The sequence below is a fragment of the Pelophylax lessonae genome (assembly GCF_965119305.1).
Source record: "Pelophylax lessonae genome assembly, chromosome: 1".
In the NCBI taxonomy this organism is placed as follows: Eukaryota; Metazoa; Chordata; class Amphibia; order Anura; family Ranidae; genus Pelophylax; species Pelophylax lessonae.
Window position 1 is genome coordinate 611,333,970 of NC_138768.1, and position 14,111 is coordinate 611,348,080.

The following is a 14,111-nucleotide window of genomic DNA, read 5'->3' on the forward strand; positions in this document are numbered from 1 at the left end:
GGTTCAAAGTAAGTGCCTAGCTACATGGGTGATTTTAATATCTTGCTATTGATTTAAGCACTTACTGGCAGTCGCCCCAATAGATTAAAGCTACACAGGAATTTTTTTTTTTTTTTCATTGAACCACTTAAGGTCTGCCCTACAGCAGTTTTACTGCTACAGGGCGGCACCCCTGGTAAATATACATGATCTAGCTCTTCCGCCGCCAGTGGCTCGCTCTTGCTGTGGTTTTACACAGTGGTAGCTGATCGGCGGGTACAGTGGATTTAATGTCCACCAGCGCCCCCCCCCCCAAATGTTCAGTACAGAGGCAGAGCGCTGATGTAAACCAGGCAGATCGTCATCCTGTCAAAAGGGAAGGCATGGATCCTGTGTCTTTGCAAAACAGGGACCTGGATCCATGCCTACCCCTAGTTGAAGCACCTCCCATAGTCCACAGAAACACAGGTTAGGCAAACAGTTAATCCTTTGATCGCCCCTGAAGTTAACCCCTTTCCAACCAGTGTCATTAGTACAGTGACAGTGCATATTTTTTAGCATTGATCACTGTATTCATGTCACTGGTCCCAAAAAGTGTCAAAAATATCTGTCAGTGTCAGAGTGTCTGTAGCAATATTGCAGTCCCGCTATAAGTCGCTGATCGCCGCCATTACTCTAAAAAAAATAAATAAAATATCCCATAGTTTTAGACACTATAAATTTTGCACAAACCAGACCAAACTGATTTTTTACCAAACATTTGTAGCAGAATACATATTGGCCTTAATTAATGAAGTAATACGATTTTTTTTTTTTTTTTTTTTTTTTATAGCAGAAAAATTATTTTATTTTCTTTAAATTGTCAGTATTTTTTTATTTATAGCCCAAAACCTAAAAATACCACCAAAAGAAAGCTCTATTTGTGGGGGGAAAAAAGGACATCAATTTTATTTGTGTACAGTGTCCCACGAACGTGCAATTAGTCAAAGAATAAGTTAAAGTAACACAGTGCCGTATCGCAAAAAATGGCATGGTCGTGAAGGGGGATAAATCTTTCAGAGGTCAAGAGGTTAATAATTTTTTTTTTTCTCAAGACATAAAAATTTAGTACAGGCATAGGTCCGGTCCATTGTCTATTATATGCAAAGTATCCAAGGTAGTTACAATGTTCAAGTAATACAAAACAGGCCTAATAACTAAGCGTCTATGAAAGTGTGGAACGGAAAAGGTAAATGTAAAAGGAGAGTAGAGGGATTATTGGAGGAAGAATAAAGGAAAAGAATATGAAAGATGGGATGGGGAAAAAGAGGATAGGAAAAGGAGGCAGTGAGGGCTGAAACCAGAGTTTTACCGTATTTTCTGGCGTATAAGACGTCTGGGCGTATAAGACAACCCCCCCTAATTTTCAAGTTAAAACATAGGTTTTTGGGCTATACTCGCTGTATAAGACTACCCCCCCCCACCGAAGCAAGGCAACACCATTAAAAAACATCAGATCTCTCATATATCTCCAAGGTACTGTAAAGAAACTATTAGATGTAATCTCTCAAAGCGCTGGCTGTCTGTGCCCTATTAATCTCCAAGGTACCGTAAGTACTGTAAATGTAATCTCTCATAATATCTCCAAGGTACACCTAAGTATAAGTATTACCGGTAGATGTAATCTCAAGACGCTGGCTGTGTGGGATTCCTGTACTGTACTGATATACCTTATGTACCGTAGCTTCGGCTACATACAGTATACCGTGCTGAGCCAATAACGGTGAGTGATGTATTTTATTATTGATTGCAAAGCCTGCTCGGATTGGCGGAGTCACAGAGGCGGGCTGATGTTACTCCGTCAATCCGAGCAGGCTTTGCATTCAATAATAGAATACATTGCTCACCATGATTGGCTCAGCACGGTATTATGTATGTAGCCAAAGCTACGGTATACTGGTACAGGATTCCCGCACAACCAGTGCCTTGAGATTACATCTACCGGTAATACTTATACTTGGGTTACCTTGGAGATATTATACTCGGCGTATAAGACGACCCCCCCCCCCCCATTTTTGGTGGATTTTTTTGAGGTTTCAAAAGCCGTCTTATACGCCGGAAAATACGGTAATCTTATTGGATGACATCCAGGAGCTCTAGTTTGTGTCCAAGTCCTTGCAATAGGTAGAAGGAAGGTAGAACTCAACCCATGGTACCCATATCTTTTTTTGAGAATTTTTTTCATGGTGTCAGCTTTTTAAAGCAGTGAGTTTTTCATAAAACATATAAAATAGGAAAGAAGCCTGGCGCTTGACATCCGCGAAGGGTAATGTGAGGAACGTCCAAGCTCTAGCTGCAACCCTTTTGTGAAAATCTAAGTTATCAGTTTAAACTGGGTGTTGGTGCAGGCTTCTGTTTTTTGTTTGGCAGAGCCTTATATGGATCTTTGCGGAATGAAATGCCAGTAACTGTGTATAGCAGCTGATAAGACTCTGGTCGAGAAAAGTTTCACCTTTAGTCAGTCCTACAGATATGCCGAAATTAACCTTTTTACGGCATACCTGGAAACAGTGGTAAGTAGGTTGGGACTGCGTGAGCGAGCCTTGTGGGTGCCAGATAAAACTGCAAAAGTGGTTTGTAATTAGTCTCTACTAGAGATGTGTTCAGGTGTGTTCAAGTTGCTCCATGCCCGATCCCGCCAGGAAGTTGACACTACACTCCACTAATCACAGGCATTGAGACATTTCCCGATCTGTGCCGCTGCGGATTGGGAAATGTCTCACTGCCTGTGATTAGCGGAGTGCAGTGTCGGCTTCCTGGCGGGATCAGGCACGTACGAACTCGAACACACCCAAGCTCATCCCTGGTCTCTACTGTCAACACATGGGCCTAGCTTTTGGCCACAGTAGTAGTCCACATCCTACTTTCCAGCACCCGTATCAAGGTCAGATTCCCAATAAGCCACATAAGAATAGTGAGGGGTCAGTATTGACGCTAGAAATAAGAAGTATACAAGAGAGATATGACCAGGGCCCTGGGGATTGTCCAACACTGCCTTTTCGAATGCCATGCCTGATGAGAGGTCAGTTTGGTTTCTTATTTTAAATTGGAGAAAATGTTTAACTTAGAAATATTGAAATACTTTACCTGGTTTGAGTTAATAAGTGTCCCGAAGAACCTGAAATGGTCTAATACCAGAATTTGTAAGAAAGTGTTTAATGCAGTACAGGCAATTATTAAAGGCGTTATACAGCCAAAGCTCATTTGGCTATACATCTCCTATGGCTCACAGGAGTGCAGTTCGTTCTGCACTCCTGTTACCTGTTTTCTGCAGAGAGCAGGCTGATGTTCGCTCTCTGCTGACGTCACAGAAGTCGGTCCAGGCACCGCGTCATCACGATCACGGAGTCAGGATCCGCCAGGTGCCTGGACTAATACCCGGCTCAGCCTCTCAGTGAGCTGCTGAGAGCCTGGGCCAGCCGCTCCCCGCCCCTCCACAGCCCAGTGCTCCAATGAGCGAGGAGGGGGCAGAGCAGAGAGCTGCTGGCTGACACTGCGCATTGTTTGCCATTTAGGCCAATTATGCTCTGTGGTAATATTTTGGAAACTTTGGCTAATCCAAGCCACCTAGGGGTGATTTACTAGAACTGGAAAGTACAAAATCTGGTGCAGCTGTGCATGGTAGCCAATCGGCTTCTAACTTTAGCTTGTTCAATTAAGCTTTGAAGAAAGAAAAAAAAAACCTGGAAGCTGGTTTTTAGTCTCAGCTGCACCTGATTTTGCACGCTCCAGTTTTAGGCCCCTTTCACACTTGTGCAAATTGTCCTGCGACTTGGGACTGCAAAGTCACATGACAAGTCGTACTTCATGATTTCCAAAAACTACCGTTCATATCTGTGCGACTTCAAGTCCCTGAACTACTTTGGTCCGACTTTGATGCGTTTTGAGGTCCATTGACCTCAAGACGACAGACATTGCTTCAAGTCCAGTCAAAATCTCGCGACTTTTAGGTCACACAAGTGTGAAAGGGACCTAAGTATATCAACCCCTTAGTGTCTTAAGTGGAGTACACACTATAAGAAAAATGGTCAAACGATTGTCCAATTTTCCTTATTGCTTCACAGCAAAAGTCGGAACCGAGGAAGAAAAATAATGTACGAAGATTTTCGTTCGACAAAGACTTTTTTTTTTTCTTCATTTTTGATCATGCGCAGTCTTGCGTTTTCTGTTTTTTGTTTTTTTTTCCTCACGAAAACGGTACATATTACACGAAAATTGTTTGTTCTGTTCCCGTACGGGAAATTTTGGAGTTTGTCCCTTTTGGAAATTTTCAGTCGGAATCGGCCATCAAAAGTTGTGTACACACTATCTGAAAATCGTATGATCGTTCCTCGGACTAAAAGGTTTACCAGATTTTCTTAGTTCTGTATAAAACCAACTTTGCGACCCCAGGAAGAGAGCCTTTCCATATAAACTGAAGAATGCGTCCTTGTAGCGTCTGCAGTCAAAGTGATATGTAGTAGCCATTTGTTGCATCTTTTTAGCTTTCACTTTTCACTGACAGCAGTTTTATTCAGAACATTTTAAAGAAATCTTTTTAATTTGTAAGCAGGAAGTTTTTTTTTTTTTTTTATACCTTCTCTGCAATAAAGGATTCCTACTTTCCTACTGGCAAACTTGTTATACTGAACACTGAGCTGCACATGCACAGCTCAGTGTACAGTAGGGTTGCCATCTCATCCCTTTAAAACCAAACGCATATCAATTACACATGTTCAGGGTGGCTGTTTAAGGTGGTAATTAAACTCACTTTGTGCCTTATCTGCATTAAATTAGCCTCAGAACCTGTGCAATTAGGTGGCAGCCCTAGTGTTCAGTTTAGACATCTTTTAGTTGCTGGAATGAACCCATGCAGGCACAGGAATTTGCGTTAATCCAGCCTGGCCAAATAAATTGACCAAAGAATCTGAACCAGAAGAAGCCCGTGAGGGAGCTAGTAGATGTTGCATCTCTGGAGCAGAGATGAGTTATAATCTCCAGCCATTTTAGCAGCAGGATTAAAGCCAGCCATACTTGTTAAGACAGCTTGGATGCACTACAGTGCTGGCTATTGTATTCTGAATATAGCTGTCAGAGTACAAGAACAGTGTCTGCATCTCTTTGGCTGAGAATTTTATGCCCACCTCCTTCAATAAGTCGATTGAAAGATCATTTGTTGTTGAACAGGCTGGTGCTAGAAGGGCCACCCACGGAACATATTTTACCCGATTCATCAGGAATCTGATAAAATTTGGTCTCTGCATGGTCAGCATAAGGATACTAAACAGTTCCTAGGGCCTAATGCGATGAATTCCAGCTAGGGGATTTTTTTAGTAGCTAAAGATTAAAATCACTTATGAAGCTGTAGCCCAAGTTGTATTATATTGATGATGCAAATTATTAATTTCCCAAAATATTTAAAGTAGAGTGGCATCACAACTTTTCATGCATGGCATGATATTTAAAAAAAAGCCGTTTTATTACAGCCTTTCCTTTATTATACTCCTAACATCTTAGTACATCAAGGTTCATTGTATCCACCAGTGACTGCAAACAATTTTTTGTGCAAAAAGAAATAAAGTGTTATGTACAGGGAGTGGAATTTGTGTACACTGGTATAAGACTCAGAAGCATGTCAAATACACTATGCCTTTAGGGAAAAATGACTGAAAGTGTTTATACCGTTTTAGAGCAATGCAAAAACCATGCATTCCCACTGAGCTTTTTTCCTTTTTTTTTTTTCTTTTTTTTTTTTTTTTTTTGAGTGCAATGCATGGCAAAAGCGAAAGTAAATAGTTGTGAATGCTGCTCTATAAGATGGGATATTAAAGCGGGATCAAACCCAAAACAAAAATATAATATATTCCAGCTTACCAATCATTAGATGTGGTGGCTGTATTCGTTTTCTTTTTTTAATGTTTTTAACCTCAGTTTTCACATGGTGATCTGGCCAGCAACACACTTCCTGTATTACTGTCCCCACTCTGAATGAAGGGGCACAGCAGCATTATCAGTCTTTGGGTGGGGGTGTTACATGTACTAACAGATTTAGATACACTAACAAATTGAAGCCAAACTCCCACTCATACTTTATAATCAGTTACAGCAAATAATTTTTCTCTTTCTTTCATTGACGGACACAGCTCCTGATCTTAATAACCATTGGGTTATACTGCCTCCTACAGGAGTAGGACACTAGACAGAAAAAGAATCTGGCCACGCCTGTGGGCAGTCCCAGGGGGTATACTCCCTCTCTCTGCTATAGGTACTCAGTTTTTTTTTTTTTTGCCTAGTCAGGAATAAGGACCTAATGGTCCTGGCAAATTTTTTCTTTTTAGATAGAACTTTTTTGTTCTCCTGGTTTTTCCTGAGAGATCTACAATCAACTGCCGGACTGGGCGACGGGCTGGATAATCTATATCCAGTGGTCACCCCAGTCTGGCTACCGAGCACGAGCAGACCTCAGCTTTGCGCTAGGTCAGGTGCGACAAAACCCCACTGGACTGGGGCTGGCCTGTGAGTTAAACGCCTCTCGAGGTCGCATACGACCGGGTCTCAGCCCAATTTGCAGCGTTCCTCCTGGCCGACAGCCCCCCATTTCGATAGCGAGGGGTTCTGTCTGGAGCGGTCCCCACCTGGTTCCTGGTATGGTGAGTAGCTGCCCCCCCCTCTCCCCATGGAGGGTTTTGGGTTGGACGTGGGTCCCTCCTTGGGACGGTCGGACCCCCGGGTTCCCCTTCTTCCCATCAGGCACCCCCTTTCATCTGTCCCCCATCCTACCCCCCCAAACCCCCCCTCCACATATGCTGGGGCTGTGTGGGTGGTCTGGTCCATCTCCTGGGGTGGGGGCAGGGCACTATGCTGGTAATGGGGGCCGGGGGGGGGGGGGTGCGCCCCCCGGTCGATCAGCTGTGCAGGGGGGTTTTACCTGGTGGGGGCTCCTGCCCTTGAGGCTTGGGGATCCCTCCTGGGTCCCTGGAGGCCTCATGGTGCCACCATTTTGCTGTAACCTGTGTGTTTCTATGCACGGCGGCCATGTTTGTGTAGTCCGGCCATTTTGCGATGGTTTGCCATTGAAAATAGTGGCAGCCATGACAGTGGAGCCCTGTGGGCGGCAATTTGGGCGGTGGGAGCCCCTCCTCATCCCCTGGTGCTGACTCGTGGATCTTTTCACTTCCTGATTGCTGCACTTGGGAGTACAGATTATCCTGGTGGCTGCAGGTGCCTGTTTCTGCTGTCTGATGGGGTTCTCTCCCTCTCTGCTGAGGATCGCTTAGTGCTTGTGCCTGGCGACTGGTTGGTGCTGCCAGCATAGTGGGGATTTTCCCTTTGCAGTATTTTACTCTTTTTGTGGGGTCCCCCTGGTGACTCAGAGTCTTTAGAGCCCATCTCCCCACCTGATCCCCTCTCTGAGGCTGCAGGGCCCTCTGGGTTCCAACCATTCATCGATGCACTGACGGCGGTTCTGGAGTCCTTTGTGTCCTGGCTGGAGGTGGCTTTCAGGCAACTGGCTAGCAAAAAGCACCCCCCCCACACCTTTCCCTGTCTCATCGGTCTTGTCAGATCCTGAATCTGATTCTGCGGACGTGGGTTGCCCTGCTGGGTCTGCAACCACGCGCCCGGAATCTTCTGATAGTCAGAATGATTCCTGCACATCTGCAACCGCGCACAAAAAGGCGCTGGTGGAAGCACTGTATCTGTGCGTGAGACCTTGAAGATGGAGGACGCAGCTACTGCTGCGACTGAGGCGCAGGTTCCATTTGGCACTCACAAGCCATCCAGAGTGGCAAAGGCGTTTCCTTTCCCTGCCTATTTTGACAAAATTGTCGCTCTAGCTTCCCCGTGGGGTCCCTAAGCGATTTTCTAGGTGTTACCCCTATGAGGAGTTCCTTATTAAGAAGTAGACTGTTCCACAGGTGGTGTACCCTCTGGTTTCCAGTTTGAACAAGGCAACCGTGATTCTGGTTAAAGAGTCCCCAGCCTTTAAGGATCTGGCTGACAGGAAGGCGGAGGCTGTTGCCAGCAACATGTACACTCTGGCTGGTTTGGCACTGAGGCCAGTATTCACCATTGCCCTGGTGTCGCAAACTCTGACCGAGTGGGCTAAGCTTTTACGCCGTGACCTGGAGGGAGAACAGCTCCCCCCCTGCCTTTTCTAACTGCCGGACCAGCTGGTCCAGGAGCTGCAGTTTATCTGTGATGCCTGTTTGGATGCAACTCCCCTAGTGGCTAAGCTTTAGACTTCTAAAAAGGCCTTGACTGGTCTTCCCTTTCAAGGAGATTGCCTGTTTGGAGCTACCCTGGATGACATTGTTAAAGGTCTCACACGGGGAAGAGTACCCTTCTTCCGCAGGCTACTAATCGCAAGGACCCTTTTGTAGACGTGGGCCCCCCTCCTCGATTCCTAAGAAGTTTTTTCGCGGGTCGACTGACAAAGGCTTGTAGCCTTTCAGGGCCTCTTCTGGAGGATCCAAACGAACCTGGTCTGGCAAGCTGAGAGCAGGTTTCTTCAGACCCGCAGACAAGGCTCCTTCAGCATGAAGGTGCCCCCTCATCCGTATTGGGGATGGTGGGATGTCTTCGCTGAGTCCTGGACCCTTGGATTTCCCTGTAACAAGACAAGTGGGTCCACAAAGTAATTTGGTGCGGCTATAAGATCGAGTTTTGCTCTTTTCCCCTGGCAAGATTCTTTCCTTCCAACTTAGGACTGTCCTCGGACCGCTTACAGGGTCTGTTTTGGGGCAGTACAAGACCTGTTGCTGCATGGGGTTATTGTCCCGGTTCAGACTTCGGAATGTTTTCAGGGTTTTTAATCAAACCTGTTTACAGTTCCCAGGAAGGTAAGGTCAGGTGCGTCCAATCCTGGACCTCAAGGCGCTGAACTGCTTTGTGCGGGTGCAGAAGTTCAGAGTGGAGTCCATTCGCACAGTGGTGGCGGCATCCCTGCGTCAGGGGGATTTTCTTGCCGTTATTGACCTCAAGGATGCTTACCTTCACATTCCAACATGTCTCCAGCGCTTCCTCCGCTTTGCCGTGGGAGAGGAGCATTATCAGTTTGTGGCGTTACCCTTTGCCCTTTGTCTCGCCTCCGCTCCTCGGGTCTTCACAAGAGTGTTAGTTAGCTCCAGTACTAGCTTTGTTACACCATTTGGGGATCGTGGTATTGGACTACTTGGACTACCTCCTACTGTGACCGGAGTCTCCTACTGCTCTGCTGGACAACCTGTAAATTACCATATGAACTTTTGAGTTTGGCTGGATTGTGAATTTTCAGAAGTCTGCTCTAGTTCCGGTTCTGTTGCAGGCTGCAATTCATCTCCTGCTGTCCAGCAGATGGTCATCCCTACGGAATTGCATGCAGGTGCTGCCCTGTTGGTGTCTACCTTCGAGGTGGTTCCATTTGCATTGAATGAGTCCAGACTACCGATTTAATGTATTGGAACTCTGAGCGATCAGACTATGTCTGGACCATTAGACGGATCGTCTTCAGGGATGTCCAGTGCGCATTCAATCTGACAACCAGGGGGGCACAAGAAGTGTCCTGGCAGGTCTGGGGGTGTCCTGGCTGCTCTGGAGGTAGCAGTCTAACGTGGGTAGAGCGGTTTGTTCCAGCCCTTTCCGCCGTACACATTCCCGGGTTTGAAAACTGGCAGGCGGGTTACTTTAGTTGGCAGGCGTTGGACCAATGGGAGTGGTCCCTTCATCCATGGGTGTTTCATCAGTTGTGGATCTGTTGGTATTTTGGCTCAACAGAAAGGTTCAGAGGTTTGTGGCTCGGTCACGGGATCCTCTGGCAGACGCCACAGACACACTGGTGGCCCTGCGGGGTCAGTATCGTCTGATTTGCGCTTTCCCTCCTCTCAGCTTCTGCCAAGATCTTTAACGCAGGATCAAGGCAGAAGGGATTCTGGTCATCTTAGTGGCTCCGGACTGGCCTCGCCGGGCTTGGTACACCGATCTAGTGCGGCTGGTCGCAGATGTTCCTTGGAGGCTTCCTCTCAGGGAGGATCTGCTGTCCCAAGGCCTAATCCTCCTACCTGCTTTACAGTCACTGGCTTTGACAGCTTGGCTGTTGAACGCCAGGTGCTGAAGGATATTTGTCTAAGTCGGTGATTCTTACGCTGTTAAAAGCTAGGAAATCTACTTCTAGGAAGATCTACCGTTGTACGTAGAAGACGTACATTGCGTGGTGTGAGTCTTTTGGAGTTCATCCTCGCTCCTTCTCAGTGGCTCGGATCTTGACCTTCCTTCAATGGGTGGGTTGAAAAGAAATTGGCCTCGAGTACCATCAAGGGCCAGATGTCGGCTTTGGCTGTCTTCTTTCAACGACCCTTGGCCACTCACTCCATGGTGCGTACCTTTCTTCAGGGTGTCCGACCATTGGTTCCTCCAGTGCGGTCTCCGTTGCCGCCTCAGGACCTCAATTTGATGCTTTCAGTCCTCCAGAAGCCTCCCTTTGAGAATCTTCGGGAGATTCCCTTGCTTACATTTCTCTGATTTTCATCTGAATGAAGACATTGTGTTGCCTTCCCTGTGTCCTAGGCCTTATCATCCAAAGGAAATGGCCTTGCATGCTTTGGATGTGGTCCGGGCAATTAGGGTGTACTTGGCAGCTATGGAGTCTTTTCGGAAGTCAGACTCACTATTTGTGCTCACGGATGGGCATCAGAAAGGGTTGTCCGCTTCCTCTGTGACCATTTACAGATGTATCATACAGACTGTTATTCAGGCCTATTCCATCAGGGGTCAGGTTCCTCCTTTCATTGTCAAGGCGCACTCTAGTCGGGCGCTTAGTGCCTCCTGGGCCTTCCATTATCAGGCATCAGTGACGCAGGTTTGCAAGGAAGGCCACCTGGTCGTCGGTGCACACTCTCACAAAGTTTTATAAAGTGTATGTGTTGGCATCTACAGATGCTTCTTTTGGCCGCAAGGTTTTGCAGGCTGCTGTTTAGAGGACCTGATCCTATTTGTGGAGGGTGTATTGTTTTTTCAGGTGGGCTCCAGTTGTTTTGTTTGAGTTCCTGTTGCCTGGTTGGCTACTGTTTAGCCTTGGGAATTTTTTTTCTTGCTGTTCCCACCCCTCATGTTTAACACTGCTTTGGGACGTCCCAATGGTTATGAAATTCAGGAGCTGTGTCCGTCAATGAAAGAGAAAATGTGATTTTTGATTTACAGTAAAATCAATTTCTCTTATGTTCTTTGACAGACACAGCACCCACCCTCTGTGGAGTTGTAATTCTTCTGTGTCCGTCAATGAACATCAGAGAAATGGATTTTATGGTAAGTTAAAAAATCCAATATTTCTTCTTCTTTTGAGATAAAGGTTTTACATCAATAAATAAAAACTGATCATTGTAAGCACCCCTGCCAATGTTTAATGGTATATCTCATCCCTGTAAACTGCTACATCTGGAAGCGAGCTTGTTCTTTTCAAAAACAGACTTCTTAGCTGGGTCAGCAGTTGAAAATAGAACAAAGAAAGCCTAAAAAAGAGAAAACAAATGCAGCCATCACATCCAAGAATTGGTAAGCTGCAATATAATGTTTGCTTTTAGGTTTCCTGCTACAGAAACCCTTTTTGTAAGCAAAGCCTGAACTCATGTATGTAACCCGTATGCTGTATATATGCATTGAGTGTTACTGTTGGTTGGAGGAGGATTACCCTTGCTGCCCTTAGCAACCAATTAGACTCTCTTTTCATTGTTCAGATGCAGTTTTAAAAGAAAAGGAGTCATTTGTTTTCCATGGTTGACAAGGTTCTTTCAGGAAAGTGAAATGCAGTTGGCAAAAGCTTTTAGTTACTGAGTAAGCCCAGTGATATCATTATAGTATTTACATATAGTCCTCATAATCCGCACTGCATGGCTTATGATATAATTTTTTCTTTTTTATCTGTATTTTCTTTTAACTGTTTGAACCCAGAAGGAAATGTTAAGAAATGTTTATATGGCAGGGGATGTTTGAAATCTATTGCATGCATAGATATAGTAGTGTGACGTGTGTTTCTTTGCAGAATGCAGTAACAGAAAATCTGCATGATGTCTGGATGACCTGAAAGGATGCATATGTCTGCTGTGTGAAATCTTGTCTGTCTGACCTGTCTTGTGCTTTCTATAATTTACAGGCATGCAGTATGCTGGATATGTCAATAATCAAGCTAACTTTGCACCAACTCCCTTGTCATCCAGCTCAGATGATGAGGAAGACGAGGAGGATGATGAGGAAGCAGGTCTGCTTTAGCTTTTTTACTGTTTCGTGCATGACTTTGTGTAAATGCCTAACTGTTAATGCCACCTTAATGATAGTGAAGCTCTGTCCAACATACTGCAGTAACTATCACTATCGCTGCTGAGTATCTCTTTTCCTCTATAATTCTTTATGCCACATTTATACTTTCCAAGTGTTGATTGCAATAGCACTCTCACTGTATGTATACTGTATATATTTTATAATCATGCAATATACTTTTGTGGATTACAAACACTGTGCTGTACATAGGAATACCAGGTCTGTGTGTTACTGGCTTCCCCACTATTATTCAGAAAGTTTTTTTTTTCCCAATATCAAAGTTTTACACACCTACATTTATCAGTAAAAAATAATTTCTCTCCTCAGTTTAGGCCACAGCACAGTAGATGTCCAGGTGTTTGGTTTTATGTGATTGAAGGGCTAAGTCTGTTCATGCTGATGCAACTGCAAGCACAAGCATACTGTAAAGTCAGCTTGACCTGGCTCAGATAAAAAAGTGACTCCAAAGTAACACAACAGTTGAAATGTGATCTAGGTTTGAGCTTGTTCAGTAACTGACCATGTGAAGAGCAGAGCAAGAAACTATTGCTGTATGTTAAATGGTATAGGCACCTATTTTTAATGTTTTAGTGCTATACCTGCAAAAAAGATCTATCTGGACTTCATTTTCTGACTATAGTTCCACTTTAAAGCAGTAGAAAACTCCTCTTCAAAGCTTGTAAAAAGCAGTATTTCCATTACAAAATAGCTTTATTTCTCATTCTGCCCTATAGATTACCCCTCTCCGAATTTTCTTACTTTTTTTTTCCACCCTAATCTTGTTTCAAAGCTAAGCTGGGGCTATTTTAACTGTTGTCTTCTGAATCTATGCTGGAGTTTACTTCCACCCATTCCGCCTGTGCTGCCTGAAGTCTGGCGCATGCTCAATGAGTATTGGCCAAGCCTCATCTTCTATACAGAACTACTATTGCAACAAATCCCGACATCCTTCTTGTCCTGTGATTAGCGCCCATGGTTGCACCCCTAGTGATGTAAAAAGTCACATGGGGTGATTGAGGAAGTTATGAGTGGACATTTACTCTCGCAGGATTGCGATGCAATGCCCATTAGAAGGAATGACTTGGGCAGGGCTCACTACAGAAAGGAGCAATGGCACAGAGAGCATGCCGTAAATCACGAAAACAATGTGCATGCGTTGGTGACATAATTGGTTTAAAGATCGCTCTTTTTACACAGAACAGCACAAGCTAGAAAAGATTTGAAAAAAAATGTAATTTGCGTATTAATGATTACAATGGAGGAAATTATAAAAGATGAGTTTACTACCACTTTAACTCAAGACCAGATTTTATTTTTATTTTTGAATAGATGAAGAATTATCAGGTTGTATTTCTGTCTGTGATCCCATTGGGGAGATTTGTCCTTCCTGGCCCAGTGACATGCGAACAACAAATGGTGGGGACAAGATTTAAACCCTTACTTTACTAATGGGATCTAGCCCTAGTATGTCCCTTTTGGAAGGGTTGCCTAATACTTCCTGTCCTAAAGTGATGGGCAGGAAGTCCATTACTTCCGAAATGGAAAAAAGATTCTTTGCTGAATTGGAGTAAAAAGTGTACTGCATTTTTACTACCTTATAGTGGACAGAAAATAAGATGACTTTAGTTCTTGTAGAGATCAAAGATGGAGTATAACTGTGCCCCATGAGAGCATCAAGTTTTGCACATGTTGGGGGGGGGGATCTCACTTTGTAAGGGAACAAGGTATGTGCTTCCTGAAAACTGATATTTTACATGTTCTGTAGTTAGATGGGGAAGATATTGATTTTTATCGGAAGCATGAAAATCAGAAATGTGTTAGTAAAC

The 14,111-nt window shown here is 44.6% G+C and overlaps 1 protein-coding gene across 2 annotated transcripts in view; it reads left to right on the top strand.

Moving 5' to 3' along the window:
• SEC24B (SEC24 homolog B, COPII coat complex component) overlaps positions 1-14,111 on the top strand; it is a 152,728-nt gene that overhangs the window by 33,240 nt on the left and 105,377 nt on the right. Inside the window, exon 4 of one of the 2 annotated variants that reach the window (XM_082263158.1) lies at positions 12,122-12,226. The exons of the other annotated variant lie outside the window; for it this stretch is intronic. Within the exon in view, the coding sequence (XP_082119284.1) occupies positions 12,122-12,226 (105 nt within the window). The remainder of the gene's footprint in view (positions 1-12,121; positions 12,227-14,111) is intronic. 2 annotated transcript variants of the gene reach the window in all.